At 42.5% G+C, this 15,885-nt stretch overlaps 1 protein-coding gene across 5 annotated transcripts in view; it reads left to right on the top strand.

Annotated features, from left to right (window-relative positions):
* cntln (centlein, centrosomal protein) overlaps window positions 1-15,885 on the top strand; it is a 366,307-nt gene that overhangs the window by 234,466 nt on the left and 115,956 nt on the right. For all 5 annotated transcript variants that reach the window (XM_067983463.1, XM_067983465.1, XM_067983464.1 and 2 more), the window contains one exon: window positions 9,697-9,790. In XM_067983463.1, coding sequence (XP_067839564.1) covers window positions 9,697-9,790 — 94 coding nt within the window. The remainder of the gene's footprint in view (window positions 1-9,696; window positions 9,791-15,885) is intronic.

Raw genomic sequence — 15,885 nt, 5'->3', positions numbered from 1 at the left:
GTGAGTCAGTACATACCCAGGGATAGTAATGGAAGAGTCTGGGACGTTGGCTGAAAGGTATGATTCTGTGAGTATGGCTATGTCAGGCTGTTGCTTGACTAGTCTGTGGGACAGCTCTCCCAATTTTGTCACAAGTCCCCAGATGTTAGTGAGGAGGACTTTGCAGGGTCGACTGGGCTCGGTTTACCATTGTCGTGTCCGGTGCCTAGTGGTCCGATGCTGGGTGGTCCGTCCGGTTTTATTCCTCTTATGACTTTTTTTAGCGAGATTGTACAACTGAGTGGCTTGCTGGGCCATTTCAGAGGGCGATTAAGAATCAACCACATTGTGTGGGTCTGGAATCACATATAGGCCAGACCGGGTAAGGACGGCAGGTTTCCTTCCCTAAAGACATTAGTGAACCAGATGGGTTTTTACGACAATCCGGTAATTTCATGGTCACCATTACTGATACTAGTTTTTTATTCCAGAATTTTTTAAAATTAAAGTCCTTTGTTTTAACTACACCCCCCAATTTGCTGTCGTCCCCAGATTTTGAAATTGTGCTTTTGATTCCTGCATCCAAAACATTGATGTAAACTGTGAACAACAGTGGTCCCAACACCAATCCTTGTGGAACACCACTTCCCACCTTTTGCCAGTCTGAGTAACTACCCTTAACCCCTACTCTGTTTTCTGTTTTGTAGCCAGCTTGCTATTCATTCTGCTACCTGTCCCCTGACTCCATATGCTCTGACCTTAGTCATGAGCCTACAGTGCGGTACATTATTGGGTCATAGAATGGTTACAGCATGGAAGGAGGCCATTCGGCCCATTGAGCCCGTGCCAGCTATCTGCAAGTGCAATCCGGCTAGTCCCACGCCCCTGCCCTATCCCCGTATCCCTGCAAATTTTTTCCCTTCAAGTACTTATCCAGTTCCCTTTTGAAGGCCACGATTGAATCTGCCTCCACCGCCCCCTCTGGCAGTGCATTCCGGATCCTAACCACTCGCTGTGTAAAGAAGTTTCTCTTCATGTCACCTTTGGTTCTTTTGCCAATCACCTTAAATCTATGTCCTCTGGTCCTTGACCCTTCCGCCAATGGGAACAGTTTCTCTCTATCTGCTCTGTCTCGACCCTTCATGATTTTGAATACCTCTATCAAATCTCCTCGCAACCTTCTCTGTTGGAAGGAGAACAACCCCAGCTTCTGCAGTCTATCTGTGCAACTGAAGTCCTTCATCCCTGGAACCATGCTAGTAAATCTCTTCTGCACCCTCTCTAAGGCCTTCACATCCTTCCTAAAGTGCGGTGCCCAGAATTGGACACAATACTCCAGTTGTGGCTGAACCAGTGTTTTATGAAGGTTCACCATGATTTCCTTGCTTTTGTAATCTATGCCTTTATTTATAAAGCCCAGGATCCCGTATGCTTTTTTAACCGCTTTCTCAACCTGCCCTGCCACCTTCAGCGATTTATGTACATGTACCCCCAGATCTCTCTGTTCCTGTACCCCTTTAGAATTGTACCATTTAGTTTATATTGCCTCTCCTCATTCTTCCTACCTTAATGTATCACTTCACACTTCTCTGCATTAAATTTCATTTGCCATGTGTCCACCCATTCCACCAGCCTGTCTATATCCCCTTGAAGTCTATCACTATCCTCCTCGCTGTTCACTACACTTCCAAGTTTTGTGTCATCTGCAAATTTTGAAATTATGCCCTGTACACCCAAGTCCAAGTCATTAATATATATCAAGAAAAGCAGTGGTCTTAGTACCGACCCCTGGGGAACACAATTGTATGCCTCCCTCCAGTCCGAAAAACAACCGTTCGCCACTATCTGTTTCCTGTCACTTATCCAATTTCATATCCATACAGTCACGGCCCCTTTTATTCCATGGGCTTGAACTTTGTTGATCAGCCTATTATGTGGCACTTTACCAAATGCCTTTTGGAAGTCCTTACACACCACATCAACCGCATTGCCCTTATCGACCCTCTCTGTTACCTCATCAAAAAATTCTATTAAGTTAGTTAAACACGATTTGCCTTTAACAAATCCATGCTGGCTTTCCTTAATTAATCCACAATTGTCCAAGTGACTGTTAATTTTGTCCTGGATTATCGTTTCTAAAAGTTTCCCCATCACCGAGGTTAAACTGACTGGCCTGTCGTTGCCGGGTTTATCCTTACATCCTTTTTTGAACAAGGGTGTAACATTTGCAATTCTCCAGTCCTCTGGCACCACCCCCGTATCTAAGGACAATTCGAAGATTATGGCCAGTACCTCCGCAATTTCCACCCGTACTTCCCTCAGTAACCCAGGATGCCTCCCATCCCAACCGGGTGACTTATCTACCTTAAGTACACCTAGCCTTTCTCGTACTTCCTTTTCCAATTTTTAGCCCATCCAGTGTCTCAACTACCTCTTCCTTTAATGAGACTCTAGCAGCATCTTCTTCTTTGTAAAGACAGATGCAAAGTACTCATTTAGTACCTCAGCCTTGCCTTCTGTCTCCATGCATTGATCTCCTTTTTGGTGCCTAATCGGTCCCACCCCTCCTCTTACTACCTATTTACTGCTTATATGCCTATAGAAGACTTTTGGATTCCCTTTTCTGTTAGCCTAACATTATCAAAAGCCTTTTGAAAATCCAAATTTTGCCTTTTGAAAATGGCAATTTAATGTGCTCATCAATAAACCCATGTTTGATGCCACTTCTGATATTAACAAAAATGAAAATTGGTACCTGCAGAACACACTTTTATAAAATAGTAATATTAAGACCATGGGTTACAACATAAAATTCTTCTAAAGGGATGAATGTGCTAATGATTTTCTAAGTTATACTTGCTAATTTATGTGCTAATTTGTAGGAATCGCTCTGCATCTTTTTATTCTGCGAACAACTGACCGAGATTAATCACACTAGTGCCCAAGGCTGTCGGCATTCTTGGGTCGACGTTCACGATCCCATGGCACTAATCCGAAGAAGAGCAGGGGAGTTCTCGCCGGTGTCCTGGGCCAATATTTATCCCTCAATCAACAGCACTAAAATAACAGATTATCTGGTCGTTATCACATTGCTGTATGTGGGATCTTGCTATACGCAAATTGGCTGCTGTGTTTCCAATATTACAACAGTGACCACACTTCAAATGTACTTCATTGGCTGTAAAATACCTAGGGACGTCCTGAAGTTGTGAAAAACGCTATATAAATGCAAATCAGTCTTCTTTATTCAAGATGTGGTCTGCCCAAAGCATTGTACAGTTTTAGTATGACATCTTCTGTCTTGTATTCTGATTTCACTATTTGACTCAAAATTTTATTTGTTTTATTGATTGCTGCTCCATAGTGACTGAGCATATCCAGGGCAAGAATATTGACATCCTTGAGGGTCTTTCAAATACCCTCAGATTGCTGTCAGACACCACTCGCTCACCTCACACCTGAATAACCTGATGGGAATCTTTTCAGAAGGTTCTTTTATAATGCACTAAATAGTTATTTTTCCAAATATTTATATTATCTGAATTTGTTAGATGTTACACTTGTAACAGTTGATGAGAACTTTTTGGGGAAAACTGTCGCTCAGTTTTCTCAGTGCACTCAGAGGTGAGAGGGTTAGGTGAGCTGAGAGGGAGGCTGAAATCACCAAGATTGAGGAGTCGCTCAGTGCTGAGGCTGAGGGAAGAAAGGAGGAGGGGATAAGAAACAAAGAACTTGTATTTATGTAACACCTTTCACAACATCAGGATGTCCCAAATTGCTTCACAGCCAATGAAGTACTTTTGAAGTATGGTCACTGTTGTAATGTAGAAAACACAGCAACCAATTTGTGCACAACAAGATCCCACAAACCGCAATGAAATAAATGACCACACAATCTGTTTTGGTGATGATGGTTGAGGGATAAATATTGGCCAGGACACCGGGGGAACTCTCTTGCTCTTCTTCAAATAGTGCCTTGGGCTTTTTTACATCCACTGGGTTAAAACAAGTAAAATTGCCAAATAAACAGAGGAGGGTTTAATTTATATTTATGTAAATGCACTAAGTATTGTGAATAAGACTGGAAGCACAAATTGCTATAAAGTTTATTATATAATGACATTCTCGGAGACATGGCTTAGCTGAGTTCAGGACAAGGAACTGAACATTCCAGGCTACAAAATATTCAGGAAAGATAGAGTGGGAAACAAAAGATGGAGGGGTGACTATGTTAATCGTAGTGTCCATTACAGCACTAGAACATAAGGCTGATAAGGGGTGACGAAAGACCTGAATCTGTTTGGTTAGATTTGTGGAATAAGAAGGGAACTGTTGCTTTATTGGGAATATATGATAGGCTGCTGAACAATGGAAAGGAGAAAATTTCAGGAACAGGAATGTAATAATGGGTGATTCTAATTGTCTAAAGATAGACTGTGGTAAAATAATGTAAGCAGCAAAAAAGAGGGGAGAGCTTTTACAATGTGTCCAGGATTAGTTTCCAGATCACTTATGCTTTTAGTTCAATAAGGAGAGAGGTGGATGCTGGATCTAGCTTTTAGGGCAGTGTTGTCCAATATGTTAGCCATTAGCCACATGTGGCTCATTGGGAATCCAGATGTGGCTAATTGCATTTCTGATAAATAAAAAATGAGTAACAGACACTGTCATTGGGCATGTGTTCTCAATACTCGTATTTGCACGGCGTATGCGTGTGTACTTTGACCTTTTTGTGTGTTTGTTGGTAAAATGGTAAGACGAAAAGCAAAGTATGCAAGGGTTTTTTGATTGTTTTGAGTGCTTTACTTCTTTGATTACTTATTGGTAAATGTTTGTTGAGTAAATACACATGTGAAGAACATTCATCTGTATTGTGTGTGTGTGTGTGTGTGAGAGAGAGGCATTTTCTGGTAAAATTGGTGGTTGTGACTAAAATAGTGCTCATCTGTCTGTGGCATTGAGTCACATTGTGCGTGCTGTGTAGAACTAAAATGACACAGACTTAGACCCAAAGGATTAAACATATATATTTTAATAGCAACAAGACATCATTTTAAATGACATCCAAGGGACTCTACTTAAGATCCAGTGCTCTATCAGATAATAACTACTTGCACATAAAAACATCTTTCATATAATTGAGCAACCCAAGACACAGCATCACAGTCACACAGGGGAAGCTAGGAAAAACCCAAGGCACTATTACATCCAACACTGGTGAGAGTGTGTTATATTTTGGGACTTCAGAGCATTTTCCACAAGAAAAAAATTGAAAAAGAGTTATATTTAAATGTAAATATTTTTTTAAAAAGTCAAATGTATTCACACAAGTTTTTTAAAAAAATACTGAGGTGAAAGGTGGTTACAATGCTAATGAACTAGGCATTGAAGTTGCTTCCTCAAAATCAGAAGACAGTAAGCGATTACTAGCCTGTCTCGGTAATCAATAAACACGTCACACCCATTGTGTTGGGAAGTCTCTGACCCTAAGTGCCAGGCATAGGCTCTCCCCTCTGGTGTTGAATGCAGATAGGTAGAAATAGGGAATGATACTGTGACAGTCAGGCTTTTAAACAGAAAACTAGAATAAGCTTTTGCCAGACTCAGAGGGATGGAATACAAGAGGCTAGTTAGAAGTTCTTTTGTTTAAGTCGAGCAAGGTGACCCATTGACTGGGGGAGCATAGTGTGTTCATTTTTTTCTATTATTAAGTGAAGACAAGTTGGACTGATTGAATTAAGTGAGTCCAATAATAAATATTGTTCTGTTTGTTCACTTGCTGTTTCAAAAATAAAACTGCTTAACCAATCGTACCTGGACTCCTCTTGGCTTGTGGTTTCTTGGTCCACCTTGGAAAAGATTGGAGGGGCACATGAGGGGCAAACGTAAAAACATGAATACCTGGCTCAGATGACAAAACAGTCCAATCGTTACACCCCTGGGTTACACTATCATATAGCTAGATAATGGGCAGTATGGACACACCCCTAAACATAAGACAATCAGATCACTTACAGGAGTCATCAGCACTGCTCTACCTGAGAGAATATCTAAGGCAAGACCGGAATTTATAATTTGTAACCATGTCCTGTTTGAAAGTCAGTGGGTGAACATTGTCACTGATGCTCGAGTCTTGGCCAAGGGTGTATTCTGGATTTTGAGGTACTGCTCTCCAGGTTCAAGGGCATAGTGTCATCTATCATTTGGGGGATGAGAAAAATCTCCCCCCGAGTGATGCATTGTTTAAACCAAATAGTTTATTATTCTCTTTAGCTATCAAGGTGATGACACAACCAAAAGGAACAGCTTATTTTGCTGCTGTTTTGAGCTCCCCTGGAGCACAGGGGAATTTTGACCCATCCTTGACCTTAGAAACTTGAACACAATTCTAAAATGGAAAAAAAAAATCCAGTTATTTTCTCTTCCTCTATTATTCAAGCAGAGTGCTCCAGAGATGTGCATCGCTATCAAAGATACCTACTTTCAGATAGCCAAGAGAAAATGGCATCAAAAGCTGGTGTGTGCTCGGGTGGCTGTAAATGCTGCCAATACATTGCTTCAAGCTAACACTTTGAGTTGTGCAGCTGAGCCTCAAAAAGCTATATGCCTACCCCTACTTCGATAACTGGTTCATTCTGGGTAAATTCCCAGGGAGCAACCAAAACACAGGCCCCTAAACAGAATGTATGACTTATACATGGGAACTGAATTCCATTTGCATATCCTGGCCCAATTATTACCCACCCTGTAACCCGGCTTCACCTAGAACTTACACTTAAACTTAACTCCCCATGTGAAACACCACAGGAGATTAACTAGTGTACATGTATTTTTATTTTGACTGCAGTGCAATCTCCTGGAGATTCTATGCTAATTAAATCACAAAGTTCCAGGTGAGCTCTTATGAAGTCCCCAATATCAAAATCAAATCAGTTCAAGACTGCTATTGAATCAATTGCTAAATGAGTTTCCATATACAGAGAAACCTGTGTAAACGGACACACCCAAAAAACAGACACCTGTAAAAAAAAAGGACACTTAATGAGCGACCCAAATAACTTGCCACGGTAACATATACAAGAGGCACTCTGAAACCACGGACACCAGCAAATTACAAACTACGGACGGCCTTCAATGCACCAATCCCTTTTACAACTTAAAACAGCTGTTGCAAAGTTGCTGTATGTGGAACTTTCACTGAGTCGGGATCACTGGTGCTTCCCCTTGCAGCTTGCTTCCTTTCTGCCCCCTAACTCTCGTGAGGTACAGTGTATACCGGCTAGCGTGAGGCGGCAACGGGTTTTGTGAAAGAAAAGGCTTTTGTGGAGTGGGGAGCTCTTTACCCAGCATGCACAGCTTTACCCAGAATGTTCACACTGCTCGATCCCGGGGATAGAGCGGTTTCTCTGGGATTGAATGCATGGCTCGATCCCGGGGATAGAGCGGTTTCTCTGGGATTGAATGCATGGCTCGATCCCGGGGATGGAGCGGTTTCTCTGGGATTGAATGCGTGGCTCGATCCCGGGGATGGAGCGGTTTCTCTGGGATTGAATGCATGGCTCGATCCCGGGGATAGAGCGGTTTCTCTGGGATTGAATGCATGGCTCGATCCCGGGGATAGAGCGGTTTCTCTGGGATTGAATGCATGGCTCGATCCCGGGGATAGAGCGGTTTCTCTGGGATTGAATGCATGGCTCGATCCCGGGGATAGAGCGGTTTCTCTGGGATTGAATGCATGGCTCGATCCCGGGGATAGAGAAGTTTCTCTGGGATTGAATGCATGGCTCGATCCCGGGGATAGAGAAGTTTCTCTGGGATTGAATGCATGGCTCGATCCTGGGGATAGAGCGGTTTCTCTGGGATTGAATGCATGACTCTGTCCCGGGGATAGAGAAGTTTCTCTGGGATTGAATGCATGGCTCGATCCCGGGGATTGAGCAGTTTCTCTGGGATTGAATGCATGGCTCTATCTTGGGGATAGAGCAGTTTCTCTGGGATTGAATGCATGGCTCTATCTTGGGGATAGAGCAGTTTCTCTGGGATTGAATGCATGGCTCTATCCCGGGGATAGAGCAGTTTCTCTGGGATTGAATGCATGGCTCGATCTTGGGGCGGTTTCTCTGGGATTGAATGCATGGCTCGATCTTGGGGCGGTTTCTCTGGGATTGAATGCATGGCTCGATCTTGGGGCGGTTTCTCTGAGATTGAATGCATGGCTCTATCCTGGGGATAGAGCAGTTTCTCTGGGATTGAATGCATGGCTCGATCTTGGGGCGGTTTCTCTGGGATTGAATGCATGGCTCTATCCTGGGGATAGAGCAGTTTCTCTGGGATTGAATGCATGGCTCGATCTTGGGGCGGTTTCTCTGGGATTGAATGCATGGTTCAATCCCGGGGATAGAGCAGTTTCTCTGGGATTGAATGCATGGCTCGATCTTGGGGCGGTTTCTCTGGGATTGAATGCATGGCTCTATCCTGGGGATAGAGCAGTTTCTCTGGGATTGAATGCATGGCTCGATCTTGGGTCGGTTTCTCTGGGATTGAATGCATGGCTCGATCTTGGGGCGGTTTCTCTGGGATTGAATGCATGGCTCGATCTTGGGGCGGTTTCTCTGGGATTGAATGCATGGCTCGATCTTGGGGCGGTTTCTCTGGGATTGAATGCATGGCTCTATCCTGGGGATAGAGCAGTTTCTCTGGGATTGAATGCATGGCTCGATCTTGGGGCGGTTTCTCTGAGATTGAATGCATGGCTCGATCTTGGGGCGGTTTCTCTGAGATTGAATGCATGGCTCTATCCTGGGGCGGTTTCTCTGAGATTGAATGCATGGCTCTATCCTGGGGATAGAGCAGTTTCTCTGCCGCTATGGATGCTGGGTAAAGAACTCCCCATTCTACTGAGAATTTGTACCATACATACAATGACTATTTTGATAGTAAGGACACCTGCAAAAAAAGGACAGCGGATGCCAGTCACTAAGGTGTCCATAATTTACAGGTTTCACTGTATATAAGAATTTTGCTGATGCAAAATTTAACTCACTGGAGTGTGTTGCAAATGAGAAATTCCCAAACGGCGATGTGTTCTGGTTACGCTGGCTGGTTAAGATTTATGTCCGTTTGGATCTGGAATTTGTGGAAGGAGTTTCCTGTTGTGGAAATCCTTAAAATTGTTCCAAGCTAAGGGCTTTTGTGGGTCAGAGCACAAGACAGCTCTTGGTAGAGAAGAATGTCATAATATGGTAGTGTAACAATTATGGTATTGGACTAACAACCCCAGAGGTCATGCGTTCAAATCCTGCCATGGCAATTAATGAAATTGAGCTCAATCAATCTGGTAATTTATGAGCTACCAGGTCTGCCCTATGCATGATTCCAGTCCCAAAATATGTGGTTTACTTTTTATGCCGTCTGATGTGGCCTAACAAGCCACTTAGTTGTAAAACAATCATTGTAGAACAGAATCATAAGATAAATATCAGCAGGACTTGTCAGCAAAGACCTAGGAATTCGATCAAGGCAAGATTCAAGCCATCTCAGACCAAAGATCCAGGAGAGATATGTGGTGTTGCTTAGAATGGAAAGAGTTCTTTTGGAGGGATTACCCACTGGCTGGCTAATCAGAAAGATCACAGAGTTCATCTTATCTCCAGTGTTCGTGCATTTCAGTTTACTAGTTTAGAGCTCTCATGTTCTTTGTTGGTTGTATTTGTTTAGGTATGTTCTCAAGAAAAGAGGAAACAAAGAAATAGACTGCTGAGAACAATGAAGACGCAAACAGAAGTTGCAGTACCACAGTTTAATTCCAAAGGTAATTGGTTAACTCATTAATATTGTGACTTTTGGTGGTTGTTGCAAATTAGAAATGTCCAAAAGTTTAAATAATTGATCAATTTTTTTCATTAAAATGTGAGTCTATTTAAAATACTTCTAAAGACTGCATCCACCACACAATGTAGGGCCAGGTCATGTCTGTAGGCAAGAATCACATGAAGTGGTGACCTTACTTTAAAAAGTTTTGTAACATCTTGATGTTGGAATTCTGCCATCCCAGCCTAGTATCTAATGGTGAGCTCCACCCTGGGGTAGCAATCTGTTTTCTCCAGTCTGGTTAAATATTCAGCACTATGCAAGTTCTCCAATTGTTTTTCATAGTGAGAGTATGTTATAGTATCAACAGATTCTTTTTCAGGTAAGTCTTTAGTAGTCATATTTCTTCTAAATTCTTCAAAATCTTCAACATGTTAATATTTCTATCTTTTTCATCTTGTCTGATAAAAGTAGGTTCTATGTTGTAAGTTTCAGCCACTGACTAATCCAATGGTCTCCTGGCCGGCCTCCCAACTTCCACCCTCCATAAACTTGAGCTCACCCAAAACTCTGCAGCCCTTATCTTAACTCGCACCAAGTCTCGTTAACGCATCATCCCTGTGCTCGCTGACCTACATTGGCTCCCAGTCCACCGACACCTTTTTAAAATTCTCATACTCGTGCTCAAATCCTTCCATGGTCTCGCCCCTCCCTATCTCTGTAACTAACTCCAGCCCTACGATCCTCCTCCAATTAAGGATTCCTCCAACTCTGGCCTCTTGCGCATCCCCCACTTTCTTCACCTGACCATTGGTGGCCGTGCTTTCAGCTGTCTAGGGCCTAAGCTCTGTAGTTCCCTCCCTAAACCACTCCACATCTCTCTCCTGCTTTTAAGGTGCTCCTTAAAGCCAACCTCCTCCACAAAGCTTTTTAGTCACCTGTCCTAATGTCTCGTTCTTTGGCTAGGTGTCAATTTTTGTCTGATTACACTGCTGTGAAGCACCTTAGGACGTTTTACTTCCTTAAAGGGGCTATATAAATGCAAGTTGTTGTTGTTGATCTGATCTAGAGAAACACGAGAAAAATGATGGTGACTATCCAAGCACTTCTAGATCAGACAGTTAGGCCATTTGATGGTTTTAGTTCCTGGGTGGATTACATTCAGAATGAGTTAGCTCTGAGGGTCCTTAAGGCAGGGATTACACCATCGTTCAGGATCTCCCAGAGGCCTTAAATGGACTAGGACCCGAGGAATCTGGAAGAACATGTTTAACCAGCCCCTAAGTTATGAATAAAGTGGACAGGACGTGCTGGGCCCACTGTGCAACCATCACTCTGCTGCGTCCCCCACCTGTAACTGATGTTCCAGATGTTGAATCAGTGTGACAGCAAGGGATAGACCCTGTACCACCTATTTAGGAGTCCAGACAGTGCAGGGTGTGGCATAAGTCAGGATAGCGCATCACCGAATCCACTGGGCTGTATTTCAGTAGTAGAAGGAGTCACAGATTTATGATGTGATGGGCTCTGGTGATACTTGGAGGGACCATCATCATAAACAACAACAGGTATTTATATAACATTTTCAACATAGAAAAGTATTCTAAAATACTTCACATTGGCGAAATCAAAAGGAGATATTAAAAGGGATGACCAAAAGCCTGGTCAAAGTCGTGGGTTTTAAGGAGGGTCTTAAAGGAGGAGAGGGAGGTAGAGGGGCTTATGGAGGGTACTCCAGAAAAGCTGAAGACACAACCAACAACGGTGGGGCAAAGAGGTGGAGATGCACGAGGCCAGAGTCAAAGGAACAAAGCATTTGGGGGAGATGTAGCTCTGGATTCAGAGGTGGTTCTAGAGACGGGGAGGGTCAAGACCATGGAAGGATTTAAAAACAAAGATGTGAATTTTGAAGTTGAGCCATTGGGGCACTGTGAACCAATGTAGAATTGTAATAAGAAGGGTAATGGACGAGTTGGTGCTGGATAGGATCCGGGCAGTGGATTTTTGAATGAGCTGAAGTTAATGGAAGGTGACGGATGATAGGGCAGCCAGAAGAGGATTGGATTGGATAAGCGTTTCAGCGGCAGATGGGCAAAGAAAGGGGCAGAAGTGGGCATCGTTATGGAGGTAGAAGCAGGCACTCTTTGTGATGGAGAGGATGTGGTTGGAAGGTCAGCTTGGAGTCAAATAGGGTGCTGAGTTTGCAAACTGTCTGGTGGGAGAGTCCAGAACAAGGGGGCAGAACCTTAAAACCAAGGCGGTTAAATGGATTAAGATACAGATCAACCATTGAATGGAAGAACAGGCTTGAGGGGCTGAATGGCCTACACCTGTTCCTATCTCGGGTCTTTAATCTGGTTTAGGAAAATAAAAAGGAAAAAGTGGAAATGCAAGAAAACAAAAAATGCTGAAATTACACACCAAGTCAGTCAGCATCTATAAGATGAAATGGCAGGCTAAGAAGTTTCAGTCCCAATAAATAATGGATATGTCCCTTTCAGGAAATGGCTTAACACAAAAGCAAAATGAAGCACCAAGACTGATGAAGGTTAAAAATTAATGCATCCTGCTTTCAAACCTCTTGGGACCTGCGATGTAAGCATCGTTTTGGAAAACAATACTGTTAGTGACTATGTTGTCAGCACAATGTACCAGTCAGATCGAGGTACTGGTTGATCTGCCTTACCTAATTTGGCACTCTGATCATGCGATGCTTAGGACATATACAGGCTTCCTGCCAACTGTGTATACCTATCATGAAACTGTGATCCCTCATTTTTAATCCATCTTTCATAAATCAGAGTGAGAAAAATGCTTTCACTGGCTGTCCATAGGGTACTAACCTTTGACCTAGAAAGTATCAAATCCTTCCGCCAATCTCAGCAGTTATTGTTTGGACAAGCTTAATGGTCACATAAAATAAGGCCGGCCGGATGGTTTGTTGTTTGTGTTATATATTGCTATCCTCTAACTGGCAGAAACACCAAACGGTCAGTCAGTGAAGGGCCATTCCATGGCCACTTGCTGGGTGTCCATGAATTAGGTGTTTTTAGATAGTATGTGCAAAGTAGCTGCATAGTGTAAGCCACACACCTTCATTAAATGTTGTTTTGACTTAGCCATAGAAGATTCTCCATTTGATACATCTGCCTTGGCAGCTAGAGTCTTTTTCCCCACGACGGACTCCTTCCTCCTCATCATGATTACAATTTGATTGTCTCAGTGGGTGTGTGGAGGATCGATCCGTAGAATAAAAGATTGCCTACCTTTTAAGTAGCGCCCTCCATACTCCATGATCCCACCTGGCCCATCGTTCTAGCCTTATAGGTAATGTAAATAATTGATGCCTCAGTAAATGGCTTAAGGCAAAAATAAAATGATTCACCAAGGCAGAGCTCATACTGGTATACTGCACTGATCCCGGCTGGGTCACATGGAGACACCTCTGACACAATGCCACAAAACATCAAAAGAGATTTTGTGTGTTTTTTCCCATTTAAAAAAAAACCTTGGCCTATTGGTTCCTTCCAGTAGTGTGTGGAGAATTTACCTAGTGAGAGGAAAAAAGAAAAACCCCACAAAGTGGAGAACCGTTCCATATTACATGCTGCAGATATTTATAAACAACAGAAACAAGAGTTTGTCTGTGTTGAATTATATTACAATGCATCTAAATACCGCATCTTAAATAATTAAATATTGTTTTGAGAATAAAGCACTTTAATTTTTCTTCAGGCAGATAATGTGTCAAGTTGGTGAATTAGAGATGATTACCAATGTGTGTATAAAAAAATCCTAAGGGTTTGCAGAGTATGTCAGAGATACAAACATTGCATCACACATTGCCAGGATTCAAATGTATACAAAATTTATACTCCACGCAATTGTGCCGACAAATGGCAGCTGGGGTTCAACACTGAAAGATGTGAAGTATTGCAGATATTAGTCTAAAGAAGTGTACTAAAGTATACAATGAATGGAATTGGCAGAGGGAGAGTTAGGAAGAGACTTTGGAGTGATAGTAGATTCATTGGACAATGTGGAGAAGCAATTTCAAAAGTGTATAGAATGTTGGTATTTATGTCCAGCACAGTAAAGCTTCCAGAGGTTTCACAGGACTCTACAATATACTGGTCACATTTGGATCACATTTGGGCTGCCGTGTGCACATCTAGTTACCATATTGCAGAAATACTTGTACTAACTTTGGAAATTGTGCAGAGAGAATGAGCAACACTGATCCCAATTGTAAAGAAAAGTTTAGAGAAACTTAAAATATCTTGTTTTGAAAGAAAGAGGTTAATGAGAAGCCCTTACTGAGGTATAAAAACTACCAGATGGTATAGGTAGGTAAACCCAAAATATTACTTCAAATTAAGCTAGAAAAGGACCAAAAGACAGAAACTTAAATTAATGAGGAATAGTTTGAATATTATGCATATTGTCAAGCTGTTACCATTGCTATTGTCAGATAGGCTTATATGGGTTATTAATCATTGGGTTTTCAGGGTGTGGGAGGTTCAGCTTGCTCCCTTCCCATCTTTTTCTCTGGGTCATTGATTCCCTGCTGAGGTATGTTTCCACAGATGCCAGTGGCTCCTCCAGATGGCCATTATTCATGTGTGAGCATCCACCACACTTCCTCCTGCCACCGGGGGAGCGCCTGGTTAGGTAGTAGAAGACACACACCATACAATGTTACAGAGCAGAAGTACTGGGATTAAACACGCTGAACCACACACTGTTAGGGTGAATAAAATGTGCGATTATTGATACTGTACTGTGTCCTGAGAGTTCTTTTCCAATAATGCAGATTAAAGTAGCTGGATATAGTTGTATTCATGAGGCTGTGGGATATGATGGTGATGCTTTATTTGGTCAGGATATTGGGTACAGGTAACTGTTCCACTATGGATGTTTCATACACTTAAAATCATAGAAAGGTTACAGCATGGAAGGAGGCCATTTGGCCCATCGAGTCTGCGCCAGCTCTATGCAAGAGCAATCCAGCTAGTCCCATTCCCCTGCCCTATCCCCATAGCCCTGCAAATTTTTTCCCTTCAAGTACTTATCCAATTCCCTTTTGAAGGTCATGATTGAATCTGTCTCCATCACCCCCTCAGGCAGTGCATTCCAAATCCTAACCACTCGCTGTGTGAAAAACTTTTTTCTCATGTTGCCTTTGGTTCTTTTGCCAATCATCTTAAATCTATGTCTTCTGGTTCTTGACCCCTCCGCCAATAGGAACAGTTTCTCTCTATCTACACTGTCCAGACCCTTCATGATTTTGAATACCTGTATCAACTTCTATTGACTTGCTGAATGTATTATCTATTGCAGCCTGTTTTAACACTGTAACACTGTGCTTTAACATTATTGCCGTAACACTGTTGTTGAATGCCCTGTTCTTTGGGCAGATGTGTCCTCTGGTTCTTGGGTCAAGGTTCTTGGATCTTCAGCCACTCGTTGTTGTGACTTGGCTTCTCTTGGCAGCTCGATGAAGAAGCTACTCGGTAGGGCTAGGTTGTGGAAGATGCAATGGACAATAATAATTTTGGATACCTTGGATAAGACTGTACTGTAGCACTCGCTCTAATTGGACCAGGTATCTGTACCTTTGCTCAAGGGAGCCTGTGGTCTGCTACAAGACCCTGGTTGCAGCATACGCTTGATTACATTGCTTTTTAAGTAGCAATTCTTTGACAGCCACTGACAGAGCCTTCTCTGACCTGGTGGCGAAGCAATTTTATAAAGCAAGCTAGAATATATAAATCCAGATTGGTAGTATCTCAGGCAATAGAAGTTGTGCCAGGGCTTCACATTACAGTGGCTTAGGCCACATTTAGAATACCATATTCAGTTTTGGTAATCATGCCTCAGAAAGATATACTTATACTAGAAAGGATACGTAAAAGAGAAAAAAATAGACCCTCAGTGTAAGGGGATGAGCCGGAAAGGAAGATGAGAGAACTTTAAACATTGCAGTCAAAAAAGAAAATGGTTAAGGGGCACCCTCAATAAAGTACAGAATGTTCACTATTTGTGAATTGTAACAGTTACACAAACATTTAGTTTTTGCAAAAAAAATTGTTTTAC

The sequence above is a fragment of the Heptranchias perlo genome, chromosome 4 (genome assembly GCF_035084215.1).
Source record: "Heptranchias perlo isolate sHepPer1 chromosome 4, sHepPer1.hap1, whole genome shotgun sequence".
Lineage (NCBI taxonomy): Eukaryota > Metazoa > Chordata > Chondrichthyes > Hexanchiformes > Hexanchidae > Heptranchias > Heptranchias perlo.
This window is presented reverse-complemented; position numbering and strand designations above follow the sequence as displayed.